This window comes from Euprymna scolopes, chromosome 4 (assembly GCF_053919585.1).
Source record: "Euprymna scolopes isolate OS-2025 chromosome 4, ASM5391958v1, whole genome shotgun sequence".
NCBI classification, from domain to species: Eukaryota; Metazoa; Mollusca; class Cephalopoda; order Sepiida; family Sepiolidae; genus Euprymna; species Euprymna scolopes.
The window spans coordinates 176,004,334-176,024,729 of record NC_136485.1 but is presented as its reverse complement, the minus strand read 5'-3'; the positions used below and the strand labels follow the sequence as shown (position 1 = coordinate 176,024,729).

At 32.8% G+C, this 20,396-nt stretch overlaps 1 protein-coding gene across 2 annotated transcripts in view; it reads right to left on the bottom strand.

Annotated features, from left to right (window-relative positions):
* Positions 1 to 13,194: 13,194 nt before the first annotated feature.
* Positions 13,195 to 20,396, bottom strand: part of LOC145270350 (calcium/calmodulin-dependent protein kinase type IV-like) — a 107,923-nt gene continuing 100,721 nt past the window's right edge. The window contains exon 12 of one of the 2 annotated variants that reach the window (XM_080126006.1): positions 13,195 to 13,305. In XM_080126006.1, coding sequence (XP_079982132.1) covers positions 13,237 to 13,305 — 69 coding nt within the window. In that variant the 3' untranslated portion in view covers positions 13,195 to 13,236. Of the gene's footprint in view, positions 13,306 to 19,141; positions 19,392 to 20,396 lie in introns of those variants that run through there. The other variant, XM_080126002.1, reaches the window with a different exon arrangement.

Sequence of the window (20,396 nt, the reverse complement as noted above, 5' to 3'; positions counted from 1 at the left end):
CTACTATTTGGTGTAGTGCCAATTGATGCAGGCACTACAAATTTTGTTTTTTAGGAAGGGGAGTTAAGTTTCAGTTTTCTTGGTTCTATGTGATGTTCCCCCATCTTTCCATTTAATTTCTGTTGCAGCTTCCATACAGCCGATTAGTTCATGTGTTTTTCGTTAATATTTCAGGCGTTATTATTAATAATAATAATAATTACCACAAGTTATTAAAAGCGATTGCTCATTGGTAAAAACAAGTGGTAGTCCCTAAAGTCTGAGTGATTTCCAACACTTTGCATCTCTTTCAATAACTGTTGTAAAGCATTTTGCATTATGACAACAGCTGTCTACCATTGATTTCTCACCATGGAAAGATTGCTGGCTTTTGATAAAGTTCCAACACTCTCCATTAGAGGTATGAATGCCCCCCCTTCCGTTCTCTGTCTTTCCATCTTCCCTGACCCTTCACACTAGTTTGTGCACTGCCGGCCTTGGTTGCTGCAACACAAAGTTGTGATTTTTCAGATTCTAGAATTGCTCCCATCTTCAATTCCCGTAATTACATCCAATGTTTTTTCTATATTTTTGTTTCTATTTACCATAATACTGGGTTAGTTTTCTGTAGATATTTGGACCTATATTATTCCTGATGTTTATGAGCAACCTCTCTGGTACAAACATGTCTACATTGTTTTTACATATATGCAAAAAAGTAGTAAAACCATATATAAAAAGAATAACAGGATTTATTTGTGCTTATAAATAATACATCAAATTATGCACATTTATTTGTGCTTATAAATAATACATCAAATTATGCACATTTATTTGTGCTTATAAATAATACATCAAATTATGCGCATTCATCAAAACTTCCTAATCCGTGAATATATGAAAAGACAGACTTACCAAAATGTCTAAGGTTACATTGATATATCTCGTCTCCTTGGGTTAGGAGACTGGCTACATATCACAAAACTGAATAAAATAGAAGCAGTGAACAACAGTGTTGTCTCTGCTGCTACAAGATCAGGCTGTTTAAAGATATTGGCTTTCTAGCCTAAAATGCATCAAGCATTAATGTTTTTTTTTTCTTTCCGTTTGCGCAACTTAATGTTCTGCAAAGTCAAAATAATTCACTTTCTACAAAACAACCAACGAAACATAAACATTTGAAGATAAAAAATGACTACATTCAGATATAAATTCAGTCATAATTGCAGAATTCACTCTAAGTCGGTTTGGCCGGCTCTTTCCAACAAGTTTATTATACTCTGAGCACTGCATGACCGGGCACAGTAAGCCAAGGTTGCTTATGTTATAAGTGCAAATACTGGATTTAGCATTAAATGATATAAAAAGGGTTGATATGCCGTAAGACAAAACAAAAACACCATGAATAATTATATAACAGTATTACTTATAAAATGAACTAAATATAGAGACTCACAAAAAAATAAATTTTACACAAACTTTTTAAATGAAAAAAAAAAAACGTTATTGCGAGTTCACATGCAAGTCAGCGACATGTATTTATAATATCTTCTTTCTATGTCTTTCCTGTCAGACAGCAGTTCTTTGTTTTTAGTTACAATCTGCTGTTGCGTTGCAGTAATTCTTTCTATGAACCACGATCAGCTGGCTTGCTTTTGAAAGGGTAGAGGAGGATCTCGTGTATTTGTCAAGCATAGCTTTCAACTTGCCATGCGGTTTTTCCTTTTCTTTTTCCTGCTCGCTTTTCCTTCGATCTTGATGCATTTCATTTCAGTAATTTCATGCTCACAGCTTAGATGCTGATGCGACATTAACTCGGCACGTGAGTCGTCAATATGCGAACGTATTTAAATGACGGAGACCGTGATTACGTTATAAATATTTGGAGATATAAAGAACTTAAAATAATAATAAAAAAAAACTTTTTTCCAAAATGACTGGATTCGGCATCAAAAAGGGTTGATATGCCATAAAACAACCAAACCAATGTTGTCATTTGAAGAATTAAACTAAAAAACAGAAAAGCTGATATAGAATTCTGAATCGTGTTTTTTTTTTTATTATATATATATGGGTGACCATGTAATTAAACCAATAATTGATCGCTCTTATTGTTACTTGATCTCGGATTCCACAGTGACCCAATCAAAAAAAAAAAAAAGAAAGATATTTACAAGTAAACCGTGAAAGTTTGAATCTCATCTTTGTCACCAGTTGTAATCTTTAGTCCCAGAAAAATTTAGAATATATTTAACCACAAATAATTTTAGAACTCGCTCCAAGAAAATAACCAAAAAGAAGAAAGTGAAAAAGTTATACGTTTAGACATACTGGACGAGTTCAAATAATATTTTATGTGGGTAAGAGCAGGTTAGCTGTGACAAAGAGAAATCATGAATTAAAATTGTATATCATTAACTCCATGCATTAGAAAAAAACAACCCCAACACTGAATTCAGTATCTACATGCCATTTTTTTTTTTTTTAAATGACAAAACTATAATTTTGATAGTTAACTGTCGATATAGAAAACTTTAATTTCCGAGTGGATTTATTTTTTTAATGTTAGTGTACTTACATCTGATGAGTACATATAAGAAAATGTTTTTGTATATATAAAAAAAAATGTGTATAAATGTTTTTTTGATGTTTTTTGATCTCAATGTTTACATATTGAAACAATATTTTTTTCTGTCCTGTTCATTTATGAACTGGGTTTGTTCACATAAATATCGTTAAAGAAGACAAACAACCAAAAATTTTACCAAATAAATTTATTTCAACCCCATAGAGCCTTTTCAAATGTAAAAGCGTTTGTGGACTGTCTCCCAACTGAAAAAAAAAAAAAAAAAAAAATCACTTGCCGTTTTGTTGTTACTAAGAGGGGGCATAAAATGAAGGAGAACAAAAATCAGTGCACTGCTATTGTTCGGGTGAGATATTGAACATCCGGCCAAGCACCTTGGCCTATTGTGTTGAGCTGTCTGACCTATAAAAATGTATTTGTGTTTTAAAGGTTATAACAGATAATGTCGCTTTCTCATTTGAAAAAGCCCTATCGAGTTGAAATAAATTTATAAGATTTAGCTTCTTTTTTTTTTTTTTTTTAAACTTTTAACCTTGTTTTGTTACTCATTGAGCTCTCCTAATAAAGATGTTATACAGAAATTGCTCTATCCTTTACGGACGCAACACACACACATATATATAATGTGGTTGCATAGTCAAGCTTATGCTTTTAGCTCAATGAATGTTCCACGTTTCCGGTTCAAAGATTCTATTATATGATTCCAGAGCAATTATAAATTGATTTTAATTTAAAAAAGTGTATTAAATAAGACTTTATTTTCTCAACAGCTGTGTCACTTTTAAAGGCTGTACAAAGTTTCGATATTATAGACAAAAAGATCTTAAGAAAAAACGATTAGCCATACATCATTTAAATTTTTTTCTTGAACATATTTTTGTCGATTATATTAAAACTTTGATTGTATAGCCTTTAAAGATGAAACGGCTGTTGCAAAAATATAGTCTTTTAGTTTATATGATTGGTTAGGCTGGTCTGAATCGAAATCAATTTATATATATATTATTAAGTTATTAAAGTATATATGTGGCAATTAAGCTACACAGAATTTGTGTGTATATATATATATATATATATATATATATATATATATAATATGGTAACATCAAATCCATGCATTAGCCTGATGAGTCCTTACAAGGATGAAACATGGAAAATTCTGTGCAGCTTAATTGCCATATATATATATATATATATATATATATATATATATATACTTTAATAACTTACTACCTAGCTCTTTTCACATATTTAGCGCAGTTGAAATAAATACTGAAAATCAGGACATAAAATATATCTTATAAAATTATGTGGATACGTTATATAGGTATGATGGTATGATGTTATGGGGAAACAAAGAAAACAAAATTATAGCATTAAAAAAATATCAACGTTTCGTCTCCATTTTCGGGGGACTTTTTCAGGATGATAAAATGATTGCTGAGAATTAAATTAAACCCATGATGAGGCTCATCATGGTTTTAATTTAATTCTCATCAATCATTTTATCATCCTGAAAAAGTCCCCCGAAAATGGAGACGAAACGTTGATATTTTTTAATACTACAGTTTTTTTTTTTGTTTTTTTTCTCATATATTTTAGTGATGGGATGATTCCATTATTTTTTTTCCGATTCCAATAGAATTACCAATTCCGATACAATTTATGATTCCGATTCTTTCCAAATCTCTAAAGATTTAACTATAAAATTGGTATTTTGTCCCGACTACTGTCAAAACACATCATAAATGTGCATGTATTTTCTCAAACGTAGAAACACGCTTGTGAGGGGAGAGCTTTATAGATTTTAGTTTTACTAGAAATTTAAAATCAATAAATATTTATTTTATTATTACTACCAGCAAGGAAAGATTTTTCTTAAACCAATATCAAATTAAAAAAGATGATTAAAGGAATCGTTTTTGGCATCGGAAAATAGGCACAATTTTTCCGATTCTAATTCCGATACCACAGAAAAGTTCTGATTTTTTTTTTATTCCCGATTCCGATTAACCATCCCAACACTATTAAATAAATATATATATAATTTTAATTTATGAGCATCACACAGAAAGTGGGCCAAGGGGGCTCAATTGTAATTAAAATACAAGGGAATATAGTCTGAGTATTATGTTTAAAACATTTAATTTTTCCTAAGCAATTGTTTCGGCGATTTTGTTTTGGTGTTATGGACGATCAAAGCGCTAAAAAGCGAAAACCAAATAGAAAAAGGACAGATGAGTAATGAAAATGTTTTATTTTCTGATGATTAAATAAATTCCTTGGATTAATTTGATGTCTATCATTCTAATAATTCTTTTTAAATGTTGACCAAATTTGTTGGGTTTCATGTGGAAATTAATCGTTTTAAAAAATAATTCATGAATATTCACTGTCTTTTTAAAATTTCACTTTTTTTTTTTTTATGTAACCAATCCTCACTGAGGAGACTAATTGAACATATTTGCTTAGTAAACAAGAAAAATGTGTGATTTGAAACAATTTTCTGGGAGTGGGGGGATAAAATGGTTAAAACAAAACGACTGTATTCCCTTATATATATATAATGATTTTTAAACCAAATTACTTTTAAATGCAAAAATGAGCTTTAATCGTAAAAGTAAAGCCTTTTAATTGCACAAAAAAAAAAAAAAAAAATATGTTGAATTTTTTATGTTGTAAAATAATATATCGCTAAAATGCTCCAGGCTAAATCGTCAGTGATGTAGAAGAGCCTGAACTCATAAGGGTTTTTTGTCTTGCAACATCAGACTCCTCCACACAGGCAATCCAATTGATTTTGATCTAATACAAGTTTGTGACCGTTACTAACTAAAAAAAAAATTTTTTTTTTTTTTTTTTTTTTTTTTTTTTTTACAAATATTAATAATAGGTGATGGGATATAATCATAAAATAATTGAATATTTATATGGAAAAATGGATGTGAAGTAATAAAATAAACATTTTTGATAGTTTTAAAGATTTCCATAATTTATTTTTAAATGTCCGGATGAATCCAAAAATTCAATACACAAAGTTAAGACGCCAAAAGTGGACTTGGTTAAGCTAAATATTGGACGGGAGTAACTAAACATGAAACAAAATACGAAACCATGATTTATTTAATATATTAATTCAAAAAGACACCATTTATAAAAATGTAAATAATAAAAATTCTCTTTTTTTTTCTTTTTTTTTGTGATAACACAAGTGTGAAAAAAACAAAAATAAATATTTATAGTTTTGAAGTTGCTTTTTTTTTTGATAGCTAGGGTTGTGACAAGAGAATATTCTTTTCATTTTTTTGGCTCTCGAGTATATATGATGATGTGGTTCTTGATTAACTGTGTCGGGTATATACTTGATAGTAAAACAATGAAAAGAATATTCTCTTGTCATGGCCCTAGTTTGCTTAGTAAACAAGAAAACGTGTGATTTGATGCAATTGAAACAAAAAGTGTAAAAACCAAAATTTTTATATTTAAAATATATTCAAATGGAAATATTTTATTTAAAAAGAAGTAAGGTACTTGTACAGTTTAGTGAAGACATTAAAAAATGAAAATATCGAAAAAAAAAAGGTTATATTGTACGTATCCGCTTTGGACTGAAGATCTCCGAAAAAAAAACTTTCATTTAATTTGATCGAGTAGGTTTTTGGGTTTTTTTTTTTTTTTACAGCGGAAAAACACGTTCTTATGAGAGCGCATTGAAGTCAGCCATTTTGAAATTTGCTGAACACGTCACGGGGAGATAACTCGATGTAAAGCGCCGATACTCCCTTCCCATCTTTAATTCTAGCTTTTCTTCCTAAAAATCGAACCTTTTGCTCGGTATCATGACACATTTTTTTTTTTCGCTGTAAAAAAAAAAAAAAGAAAAAAAAACTAGTTGATGAAATTAAGTGAAATTTTTTTTTCGGAGAATTTCATTCCATAATGGATACATGCAATTTAACCTTTTTTCGATATTTTCATTTTTTAATGTCTTGACTAAACTATACATGTACCAGAAGTAATTTATACTTTCATAGTTTACATAAATAATTCTTTTCATATTTAAAAATATTAATTTTTACATTTCTGTAAATAAAGTTTTCTTTCTAATATATTTTTAATTATTAGATAGAATGTCTTTCAGAAATTTTATCACATAATTTTGTCATAATGTATCAAAAAACAAGGTAGCTACCTTCAATTGAATTACGAAACCAAAATCAAAGTTTATTATTTTCTTTTTACTGTTTCATGATAGCACAAGAAGTGTTAAAACTAAAATGATTTTTTGAAATAAATTATATCCATGTGGTTTCGTTTTTCGTTTTATGTTTTGTGACTTCCATTCCATATTTTAACTAAACCGAAACAAAAGTTTTATTATGATTATTTTTCTTTTTTGTTTCGTGTTTAGTGATTTCCGTTCCATTCCATATTTTAGCTAAACCGAGCCCACTTTGTACTCAATTTTTGGACCTAACCAAAAGTCCACAATCCTATCCCCATTACCCATGAAAAAATAAAAATGCCAAATATAAAGAAGTCTTTATGGCGCTCATATTCCCAAAATCACATAAATTGATCAAGTAGTTTATTTTTAAAAAATAAATAAAATTTATGACTAATCGATGAGCTCTTGACGCCATTTTGCAGGACAAGGAAGATAATTGAAAATAATTCTAATTTCTATACAAAATTTTGTATAGAAATTAGATAATGATAATAATATGAGCTTAACTGCAAAAATAGATTTTACAAAACACGAAGAGAACGAGTATTGGAAAAATTGGAAATCGCTTTAAAGTTATTTTTTTTAGAAAATAAAACTACTTAATCAATTTACCTGATTTTTGGCGTAAGATCTTTTCTTTCCATAACAAGTACATGCATCATACAGATTTTCCTTTTGTTTTGTTTTTCTTGGAGAGGGGTAGTTCTGAACTAGTACCACGAGTTTTGAAAAATATAAATTCCATTTCGTTAAATAATTTAAATATCGTCATATCATGGTTATAGATTTCTCCAATAATAATCTCGCCTTTTAAATGTTTTTTTTTTTTTTTTTTTTGCATGTTTTCGTATTCTTCATTGCTTTTGATTAGTTCTAAAAAATCTTTAGTTGAAGAAGTTCCGTTTTTTACAGTATTCGTTTATTTATTATCATTAGGACTACCCGGCATTACCCGCAGCAAAAAGTGTAACCTATTTCTATCAAAACTTATATTCCTTTACCCTTCTCTATCTTTCCCTTTTCCCACTCCCTCTCTCCATCCTCCTTTCTTCACCCAGTCAATTCCTCTCTCTGGAGATACACACATTTTTATTGATTATTATCGAATAAGACAATTAAATCTTTGATTAAAAACAGCTATTTCCCTTTTGTTTAATACATAATCTGTCCCTGCCCCACAGATAAAATATGCGCCAGTTTATGGTTAAAGGCTGAATAATCTTTTCTACATTTTAGATGTTCAACGCCGATAAAGAAAATACTTTGTGGGTGTTTGTTTTGTCGTTTTTGGTTTTATCTCGACAAACATATACATATGCACACAAACAACTGCCCTTTATATATTAGCTTACTTACATAAGATAGTATTACTAACTACACGGATAAAACGACTTTTAAGCTTTCACATCCATTTTATTTGTCATATTTTAACCAGAAAAGAATATCAGCTATTCAAATAAATAATAAAAGATTATAGGCTTTTTTATATTTAACTAAGAAAAACATTTTTGTTAGTATTCAAAACCAAGCAAAAAAAAAAGAATTGTATATTTATTCATTGTTAGCTTTAATTTACAAAGAAGAAATTGTCGATAATTTGTCAATTTAAAAAAAAAAAAAAATGTTTGTCCAAATTTAAAAGAATCTGTCTTTTCTAATGATGAAGATTTCTGAAAAGCTTCATGTTTTTAAAGAAATTCTATCAGCTGTATCTCTCTGTAAACCTTTGTTAATAAATTTATTTTTTAAAATAATTTTTATTGTTATTTTTATTTTTTTTATGTTTTTATATCATCTCTATCTCTACTATTATATAATAGTCGCTTTGTGTGTGTGTGTATACGAGTTCCTTCCTTATAGGTACCAAAATGGCTGAGCCTCTTTTGCAAATTTCACACAAAGCTACTTTATATGTCTGGCAGTGTTCTTAGATATGTTTTGTACGGAAGTTCATTTGACAAGTATCGAAAGACCAAAAATATGATCTTAAAAATAATCTTTCTCTCTTATAGATAAAAAAAAAAAAAAGAATCATTTTTACAGGGGAATATTTTACGTTAAACCGGCTAATTTTATTATTTCTCTTCGCCAATGTAACGTAAAATATTCCCTTGTAAAAATTCTTTTATCTACAAGAGAAGAAAGGCGAAGTTTAAGATGGTCAAGCCCAAATATCAACTGACGTGATATTGTAAACAAACACAGACGGAATTTCATTATTACTTTTTTTTTTTTTTTTTTTTTTTTTTTTTTTGCAAATTAGTCCACCGAGCAAATTATTCCTCGTAATATATAATAATCAATAGATGATTGATTCTATAATAATACAGACGTAATCTGCATAAATTAAGATATCGTGTTTAAGCGTATTGTATGACTGGACAACTAATTGTTTTTTATTATTATTTTTTTATTTAAATGTACTTTTTTATATTGTTTTTAATTATTTACATGTATGTTTTGTATTGTTTTTATATATTTAAATATAGTTTTTTGTAAGTGTTATTATTTATAATTTACATGTTTTCTACACACACACATGACAGCTGGTATTCAAAATGCACTGAACCTTTCGGGTCAAGCTGTCAAAACTGATGTCACCAGTGGTGAAAGGTCAAGCCGAAGTTAGAGCATCTGTAGAGAGCAGGTTATATATATATAGCCTAGAGGAAAGGCAAAAGAAAAGAGAAGCAAACAGCCAGCAAGCAAAGCAACATTAGACGAGCTCGTGGTTCCACCCACATACCCTCCTGTCCACGCTCTTTATCTCTAGCTTGGCACATGCACACAAGGCAATAAAAGAGAAAGAAAATATTTTTTATATTTAAAAGAAAAAAACGAGTTGCATTAAAAGTTTTTCTGACCGATGAAAAATCGACCAGCATGCAACTACACCACAAACAGACCAATATGAGAGCAGCAGACTGTCACAAAGGTCACAAGCATGTGTTCTGCTTTTTGTGGCTGCAGCAATGTTTATTAGCTTGTCGGGGGGTGGTCAGTGGACCTTTTCCACAAGCAGTTTTGCTTCAACCTTGGTTGACCTAACTGATGGAGGCTTACTACTGCTGCTGCTGCTACTACTAATACTACTAATAATAATAATATTGTTAATTTATCAAATATTTCAAGAAAGATGTAAAAATAAATATATCCTGTTTTGACCAAATGACAAAAATCATTAAAGATTCCAACACAATATGTTGTGAACCTGTTGTTTCTGTTGTGAGTTTGTGCAGTGTTTAAGGACCTAACAATCACATTGACAATCACATTGACGACACCTCGGTTCCCGCCAGATCACTAAAGTTAAGCAAACTCTCTTCTGTTTTAAAAGATGTCCCAGATACCTCCTGACTCGAGTCCTAAAATCCCTTCTACAGCTCAAAAATCAAAAATTTCCACCCTGTTGAGACAAGGAAGAAGGAATGGAGAAACAATACTCCCAAAGGAGAAAACATTGAAAACCCAACCTTGTGCCTCTCAGGTTTTACTACAGATTGTAGGAAGCAGTGTGTAGCTGCAAACCGGATCAGAACAAGATGCTGCAGGACTGCAGTAAACAAACGCAGGTGGAGACAAATAGACTCCCCAATCCGTCCAAAGTGCAAGAAAGACCGCCACCCACACACCCCAGGATACAGACCACCTGACCCTACACTGTTCAGTCATCTGATTGGAAGGAGGCAATGCAACAGCCCATCTTTCTGAAGACAATTTCTCAGGCTGGCTAAAAAATCGCAAACCGATATGATACTACTACTACTACTACTACAGTTTATGACAAGTATTTCTTGACAGTTGATTTGAAGATGATCATGTTGTAGTATTATGTAGTGGGGTGAGTTGTCTAGTGGTTGAACTGTTTTTCTATGATTGTATGTAAAATGTTCAATTGGACTATCGGCTTAATGTGTCGTGTGACCAATGGTGCCCACATTGAACATCTTTGAAGATTCCATGAAAAACTTGAGATTACAAGCTTTCTGAATATACCAGATGCGTTTTTATATTCTTAATAATTAATAGAGATATTCAATGTCAAAATGTACCCAAGACTTTTGGAACACCCTGTATCTTTAAGAGATTAATGTAGTTTGCTTAAAGTATTGTCCAGTGTGTACATAAAGGAAATGTAAATATAAGCAGAGATGTAACAGATAAACACAAACTGAATCAAATTAAAATATAACGTTGGGATAAGCTATGCAGTTTCACCTCTTATTAATATTATTATTATTATTTTTTTTTTTTTTTACTTGCATTGTCAGATATTGGCAGGCAATGCCGGGAAGAAAAATATTCAATTGCACACATGCAAATCGATCAAATGCTAAGAATTTCGGTATTTCTACCTATTGTCTAACGGAATGCAGAATTCGACTTAGAAATATTTGAGCAGATATCAGACAAACAGTTGATAGAATAGACAATGGAAAAAAATGTGATTATAAATAAAATCGTCAGAGAGAAAAGGAGTCGTCACATGTCACCATTTCTTCACCAACTGTCTAACCCTGCAGCCCCCCACCTTTTAGTAAACGTCAAAACAAGAATAACAATTTGTCAAAGAAAAGCTGATTGTCAGTGTGAAATAAAAACAATATATTTTTGTAGATCAACTGTGTTGTGATTTTTATGTCATTGTCAGTGTGTGTATAGATTTTGTGGTAATGATAAAAATACATGTAAATATAAGTAGATTGAACAAAGGCATTTTGAACAACCATCCACAGTAATTACATAACAAAATTGGGTTCTTACTTTCATCAGTGTGGACGGATGGAAATTCTGTATTGTATGATATTTCGGGAAAATTTCCTTCCTCAGATATTTTTCGATTTTCATTTTTTTTTCACGTCATTCCCTGTTAGTGTGAAAAATTTAACCATTTTTTGTTTGGAAGTAAAGGTCACCTTTTTCTCTAACAGCACAGAGAAGTAATAACCCACAATTAGACCTTGTATTCAAAGATGTTTGAACCAGAGATGCCAACATAATAGTTTTGTAGATGTAAGTTACAGTGGTGCGGGTGTGTTAGTTGATGATTGTTATGATTGTTGTAATATTTGTAAGAATAGAATGTTATAGCAAAGTTAATATTCACAGAGAAAATTATTTATTTTAAGCTGTTTAACAGAAAAGAATGTAGAACATAAAATGTTTTAATAGATTGACCTCTAGAGTCTGATGTAGTCTTATGCAGAGGTAATTTTAAAAGTGAGTGGACTTTAGGTAGAATTTTGGGAAAAGATATAATAATTTGGAAGTCAAGAATCGGGAGTAAGAGAGAGTGGATCGAGTCAGACAGTGATAGCTCTTGGAAGGGAGGAGGGTCAGAATATATTAGTCTAGGACCAGCGACAGCTTTACAATGGGGAAACATTGGTAATAAAAGTTGCTGAAAAGACGACTCAAAATTTGTTGATTTATTGGAATGAATCTTTCTAGCGTTTTCCGAGGATCTGTCAAACAAGATCAGTGACGGACCAGGTAGGTTTCTCTGATTGGCCTGACGTTACAATCCCAGTCATGAACCACGATAATATCACACCTAATACTGTGTCAAGATGATAGTACTACGATAATACAAGTGAGATAGCAACATTCACGACCAATGTTCTGATCCCCATTTGACCCCAATTAAAATGAAGGGCTCTCGACTTGAGGAAAGACCTTGCTTTGACAAACTTATAGGATTGACCTTCACTCCTGATCTTGATTGAAGAACCTATATCAGATCTGTTGCTAAAAGCGCTGGAAAAATGATTAGATCATTCCACTGCTCCAGATATGAATCTCACTCCCGATGCAGCAAATAGCTCCTCCCAGACAGTACTTCAATCTATGGTCCTATCCTTGTAAAACATTCACAACAAATACTCGTCTAGCTACAGCAGCTGTACACAAATTCTTTTACTCTCTATTTGCGCTTAAAGCTAAACAAAATTCCATTAACCAAGTTGCTTTGTCCATGGGACACAATACCATGGAGTTGCATCTCAGCTAACTATAACATATTCGTTTTCAAATCTACTGTAAATGTATTCTTGTTGAGCGTCCTCTTATATAATTAAACACCATCACGATGTTGTCTCACCATCAAAGAAAAAAGAACACCAACTATGCGCATGGAACAGATCAGAACGTATGTGCCTTGCATACTCCACATGTGAATTACATGATCCCCAGGATGTTGTAGTCCTGAGCGACAATAGTACCACACATATGGTGTTGTGCCAAGATGATAATTCTACAAGTGAGACAACAAGAACACCAGCAAACGAGGAGAGCTTGATTGTTTATTGAATGACTAATAAATAAAGATTTTAAAAGTTTGCAAAAATTGAGGGAAAAATAAAAAAAACATGTGACAACAATAAATGGAAGAACGATTGCGTTTGAACTGAAGAGATTTTTTTATAACTAATCACCATTGGTTTTAATCATTGCCTGCTTTGTTTCCAGTTTTGAATCCACTTGTGGTTAGCCAAGCAATATAGGCCGCTGCCTAAAAGAATGACACAAAAAAAAAATCAAAGAAAATAAAATAATGAATAAAATAATGAAATCAAACTAAAAAAAGTTGGGTTTTTTTTTTACTTTCGAAGTCACAGTTTAGCAAGGCCAAAAGCCAATCAAGAATCAGAATGAATGCCAAATAAAACATGAGTAACACTTTAGGAGTATTAATATTGGGCAACTGTGTAAATTTGGGGATCAGTCAATGATAGGAATTTGTTAGCATTGGATTTGATGACGACTAAATTGTAATCAGCAGGAAAGCAGTCCCACGGAAATGTGTTCCACAGGTGAGAAGGCTTACAAAGAAACGTTGCCAATGGAAATTCCATCTAATGTTTGGCCCATGAAAAAAGTATAGAGAGTTTTTGTTGGTAGTAAGACAAGATCTTGCTGTGAATGTCTTGTGGCCCTATATCGTAGTGCCACGGTTGGTAGTTGCTTATACACCCTCTCCCTGCAGGGCCAGGTGGTAATTTGGCTGTAGGCGGAGGGATACATAGAAATGCAGCCCAGAATCCCCTTCCTCTCTTTTGCTCTCTTTTCATCTGGACAGCATGAGGTGAGCACGTATTTTCTGTCCCTCTATAGATGAAAGAAAGGGGAGACCCCCTCCTCTCATCATTAGTTAGGTTAGTTAGTTTTAAGGAGTTAATTGTGTTCAGTTTATTGTATGAAAACATTTGGAAAATAAAATAGTAAAGATCTTATACAATTGTGTCGTGCGTTATTTGTTCGTGTATTGAATATCTGCCTAAGGTCAAAGGAAATGGGCTTGAAGACGAAGAAGATTCCATACAGAATGACACCAGAGTGGGGACAGGTTAGGGTTAGGGTTAGGGTTAGGGACACAGCTCTGAGTGAAGGATACGGTCACACCCAACATTTCAGGTATGCCTTTGATCTTACCTCTGATAAAAGGACATTTAGTGTAACACGTGGGTCGGTCACACGCCAGTGACCGGCTGATCGTGTTATAATCTTATAGGAAGGAATCAATCAACTCACTCAATTTACATCATCATCATCATCATCATCATCGATTTACAATGATGTAAATTTAAGAAATAAATTACGTTTTGTAAGAAAAAGCAAAAAATAAAATCTTTTTCCTTCAAGCAGAATTTAAATCATCTTCCATTTTGAAGTAAAAGTCACATTTTCCTTCAACCACACAAAGCATGAACAAACTTTCTCAAATCCTAAAATCCGAGTAGAAAATAAGACAAAATAATAAAGTGGTCTTATCTTCTCTAACTTTCTATGTATATACGCGTACATATAAACCCAACGAACAAAGATAAGTAATATTTGTCACTAGAATCTAATTAGTAGTGTTATGTTGTTCCCTCTTCATATTTTGCTCTTTCTCTTTCTGTTTATCTAAGCCTCGCGCTCTTTTTATTCCTTTGTTGGGTTTAATGACTTTGTTTGATAAAAATTCAATATGGCGTAATAGAAAAATGAAAAGGTATTTGCAGCTTATCTTCCAATTTTCGGATTTTGATGATGTCAAATCACATTTCAGTTTTTTTTTGACGAATTGATTGTTGCTATTTCTTCTAATGAGTTAAGGGTATAATAGATTCACTGATCGATATAAGAATTAAGTGATTAATTTTGCGCTATGAAGCTATGAAACAGATACTGTCAAGAATTGTTTAAGTCAACTGAATTAAAGGAATACATTATAAGATGGTCAGCATCATGAATTTTGGAATATAACTTTTTTTCATTTATTCTCTCTCTCTCTCTCTCTCTCTCTATATATATATATATATATATATATATATATATATATATATATATATATATATACTCTTTAATTGTTTTTACATAAGCAGTAATATGTCGCAACACAGTCATGAGTGTTAGCTATAGTTACCAGTAATTTCAGGCAACACAGCTTATAGGAAAGCAAAATAACTTCATATATATATATATATATATATATATATATATATATATATATATATATATATATATATATATATATATAATAAAAATTACAATTGGATTTACATTTTTGGATTTTACCGTCATTGGATAATTTACCTTTCACCAGACTATCCATTCACGTCAAATCACCTATTTCTTCACCAAATTCCCTCTGCTTCACTTTTTGTTATCAAGCAAGATCTTTGACTTACTTGCAGTTTCATCAAATACTTTTATATGCAAAATCCGATCTCGCATTTTGCTAATTCCTACCCTCTGATGAGAAGGAAAGTATTTCTTCGAAACTGCGGATTAAGGACTATCCACTTATTAAGTGTTTCCTTTTCAGATTAAATATGTTTTTAACTCTTTTTCAAAGTGTTTTTAACATGTTTTATTAACTATTTTCTCATATATATATATATATATATATATATATATATATATATATATATATATATATATATATATATATATATATTAGAATGCAATTTTTCTTTCAGGTATCGAATCCTAAAATAAAACCAAGAAAAAAATGAGGGTCTAACATAAACGAGATTCCATTATCCTATCTTGCCTATTTTATTTCCTTTCCATTTTCCCTTAAAATTATTCGACGATATCTATGCAAATGACACTACCATCTAAAGCAACACTTCAAAAGTCAGCAATAGCCAAGGTCTTCTTGATTCTCTCTCTTCTGCTCTTTTCTGATCTTAAGCAAGTGATGCAATGGGGAAAAAAGTGGCTAATTTTAATGCATCGAAAACAAAGCTTCTATCTTTTTACTATAAACGCTCTGATCACCACATTTTTTCTTTTTACTCATGTTCACCCCTAACAAGTATCGCCAATAGGACATGAGGTGCTCCTATTTGGGACGATGCCTAGGAAAGATTAACAAGATGTTGGTTTACATTACATTTGAACTTCTGCATATCAGTACAATCAGGTAAGCCAGTAACAGGAAGAGAATTCTAGCTGTTCAAGGGAAGAAACTATTAGAGTAGAAAGCTTTCTGGCATTTAGGGACGTCAACAGTGAAGGGGTGTGATTTTGTTGTTAAGCGGGTTTGTCGACATTTGTAAATCGAGGGGGCACCAGTGCAAGAATTCATCAGAACACATTCAATTAAAATATTTGTAAAACAGGCACAGAGATGCAGCATTGTGACGATGGTATAGGGGTTGAAGCTTAGTTGGCAAAGTGAGACCTATTAGATTAAAGACTCATTTTTGAACCCTATACAAGATGGGAGAGACTAGTGGTAGATGCCGTAGATCAGCTGTGGCCTTGTAGAGGTACAAGATACTCTCAGGTGTGAGTGGTATTTTAGCTCGATAGAAAGAACCCACTTTCTTTGCAGCAGCCTTCGCAATGTCCTCAATGTATTTGTTCCAGTTCATATTGCCTGTGAATGTTAAGCCAAGGAGTTTGAAGGAAGAATTCTCAGATAAGGTGTTATTTGTCATGGATATCAGTGGTTGGAGAGGTTTCTTGTAATTGTTAAAGGAGACCAGCTTAGTCTTACTAGCATTAAATGTTACCATACATTTACGGCCCGATTCCACTATGGTCTGGAGATCATTTTCTAACTTGGCTCAAATTGTAATGAATGGCTCTCCTCTTGAGGAAGCACTGCTTTTGACATCTTTTGGGACCGACTTTCATTCCTGATCTGAAATGGAAGACTTGTATCAAATCCACTATCAAAATCACCAGAAAAATGGTTGGATCATTCTACCGTTACTCACTTTCGACCTAATCTTCAACCTGCATAAAAGCCAAAATGTCCAAAAAGAGAGTACTGTTACTACATCTGGGGAGAGACTGCTCAGAGCACCTTTTTTGCCTGAACATGTTTCAAAACTGGTCTACTCCTGCGAAAAATTCATGGCAATCACTCGTCTAGCTACAAACATTGCCAACAAGTTTCCTTTCTCTTTATCTGTTCTTAAACCTAAATGAAAATTCCATGAACAAACCTTCTTTCTTAGAGCTGCCCATCTGTGGAACACAATACCACTAGGCTGCTTCCCAGCTAACTATAGCATAATCGTTTTCAAGTCCAATGTAAATTAATTCTTGTTGAGCTGTTCTCTTAAATAATCAATTTCTACCCAATTTCCATTACTGATCATGATAGTATTCACGCATTAACCCTTGTCTTCGAGTGCCTTCTGGGTCTTGGTAAGCAGTGACTTCCTAGTGAAAAAAAAAAAAACGCTTATCGACACTTACCCCTTGTACTCCTAAATGTTTAAACTAGTGATGCCAAAATAAGAGTTTTGTAAATTAAAGTAACCGTGTGGGCGCAAGCTATGCACGTGGAACAGGTCAGAACGAATGTGCCTGCATGATCCCCAGGATGTTGTAGCCCTGAACCACGATAGTATCATATAGTGTTGTGCTAACAATAAAAACACCAGTAAATAAGGAGAGCTTGATTATTTATTGAATGACTAATAAATAAAACGATTTTAAAAAATTTGCAAAAATTGAGGGAAAAAGAAAAAAAAAAAGAACTGCAAAACATGTGACAACAATAAATGGAAGAATGATTGCGTTTGAACTGAAGAGATTTTCTTATTATAACCTATCAACATTGGTCTTAATCAACCGTAGCATCGTCTGTTTTGGTTTCCATTTTGAATACGATTGTGACTGACCAAACAACATATGCTCCTATATAAAAGAATGACAACAAAATAAATTAAGAAAAGAGTTGAGTGAAATCAAACTAGGAAAGTTTTTCCTTTTTTGTTTACTTTCGAAGTCACCGTTTATCAAGACCAAGAGCCACTCAAGGATAAGAGTTAATGAGATGAGAACGAATGCTAGTTAAAAGATGAGTAACACTTTAGGAGCAATAACGTTGACCAATGATATAAGGCTTGCCACGTATGAGTTTTGGTTCTCAACTGAAGTGTGTTTTCTGTCCCGACCCTAACCCAACGAACTCAAAGTGATTTTGTTAGCATCGAATAAAGCCAAACTCTCTGCAAAGAAATTAGCACCTAACTTCATCCTTTGTGATCAGGGTCGCAAATATCCTAAGATGGAGTATTATGACCACGTCTGGTGTGGAGCTAGTCAGAGCACACTTTCCTGTCTGGTCAAGATACAAAATTGGCTTCAAAATCTAGTGGGGGTTTCCTCTTTATCCACTCGCTTCCTCTTTCTCACAGAAGAGACGTAGTGTCTATCTTTGCTCTATTGTTATTTTCATGGCAGGTACTCGACTAAGCTTCATCTATAGACCCCCCCCCCTCTCAATGTGAAGCATTTACATAAAACACCCGCCTAGCTACAAACATTGACAACTATTGCCTTTATTTATCTTACCTCTAACCGTGCATAAAACTAAAAGAAAACTCCATGAGCAAAGTTTGTTTCTTAGAACTGCTCGTCTGTGGAACACAATGCTTCCGGTCTGCTTCTCAGCTGACTGTAACATGGTTATTTTTAAGTCTGACATAAACAAGTTCTTGCTGAACTGTTTTCGTAAATAATCATTTTATAACTAATTTCCAGCATAACCGTTTATCACAGAGTTCACACATTACCTCTTATTCTCGAGTGGCCTATGGACCTTGATAAGCAGTGACTTCCTAATGATAAAAGAAACACTCACCAATACTTACCTCTTGTACTCCAATATGTTTAAACCAGTGATGTCAAAATAAGAGCTTTGTGGATTAAAGTCATAGCGTGGGTGCAAGCTATATGCATGGAATAGGGCAAACGAATGTGCCTTGCATATTCCACACTTGCATTACATGATCCCCAGGAGGTTGTAGCCCTGAGCCACAACAGTATCACACACATATGATGCTGTGGCAAGATAATAGTACCACAAGTGAGACAACAATAAGAACACCAGCAAATAAGGAGAGCTTGATTATTTATTGAAGGAGTAATAAAAAGATTTTTTAAATTTGCAAGAATTAAGGGAAAAAGAAAAAAAGGAACTGCAAAGCATCTGACAACAATAAAAGAAAAAAAAATGATGCGTTTAAACTGAAGAGATTTTCTTATTATAACCAATCACCATTGGTTTTAATCAACCGCAGCATTCTCTGCTCTGGTTCCAGTTTTGAATACGCTTGTGGCTAACCGAACAGCATTGGCCGCTCCCTAAAAAAATATGACAAAAAAAAAGAAAAAGATAATAAATGAATAAAATCAAACTGGGAAAATTTCTTTCTTTTGTTTTTTTTTTATTTTCGAAGTCACCGATTATCAAGGCCAAGAGCCACTTAAGGATAAGTGTTAATGAGATGAGAATGAATGCTAGCTGAAAAATGAGTGACAACAATGTAAACTGTGTTTGGTTAATTTTGGGGGAGTTCATGACATTAATTTGTTTACATAAGAGTTTTATGACGACTAAGTTTTAATCAGCAGGGAAGCATTCCTATGGAAATGTGTTCCACAGGTAAGAAGGTATAAAATACAGTAAGTTCAGAAACATTCCGTATAAGTTTTTTTTTTACTCACCTTCACCCCAAACAAGGCATGTTGCCACTTGGACATAATGGGCTACTAATTGGGACCATGGCTAAGAAAGATTAAGATGCTGGTTTACGTTACATTTGAACTTCTGCATATCAGTACAGTTTGGGAAGCAGGCAGGGAATCCCAAAGTTTAGCTGTTCGAGGGAAGAAGCTATGAGAGTAGAAGGCTTTCTGCCATTTAGGGACCTCAACAGTGAAGGGGTGTAATTTTGTTGCTAAGCGAGTTTGTCAGGGATATGTATGTCAAGTTGGCACAAGTGTAATAAGTTCATGAGGGTATACTCTATTAAAATACTTCTCAAACAGGCACAGGGATGCAACATTGTGGTGATGGGACAGGGGTTGGAGCCAAGTTGACAAAGTGGGACCTATTACATTGGAGACCTTTTTGGACCCTATCCAAGAGCCTAATACATGCACCAGCCCGATGGGCGAATGATGGCCTTGTAGAGGTACAGGATACTTTTAGGTGTGAGTAGTTTTCTAGCATGGTAGAGAGAACCCACCTTCTTTGCAGCACCATTTGCAATGTCCTCAATATATTTGCTCCAGTTTGTATTTCCTGTGAATGTTAAGTCGAAGAGTTTGAAGGAAGAATTCTCAAGTGGGGAGTTATTTGTCATG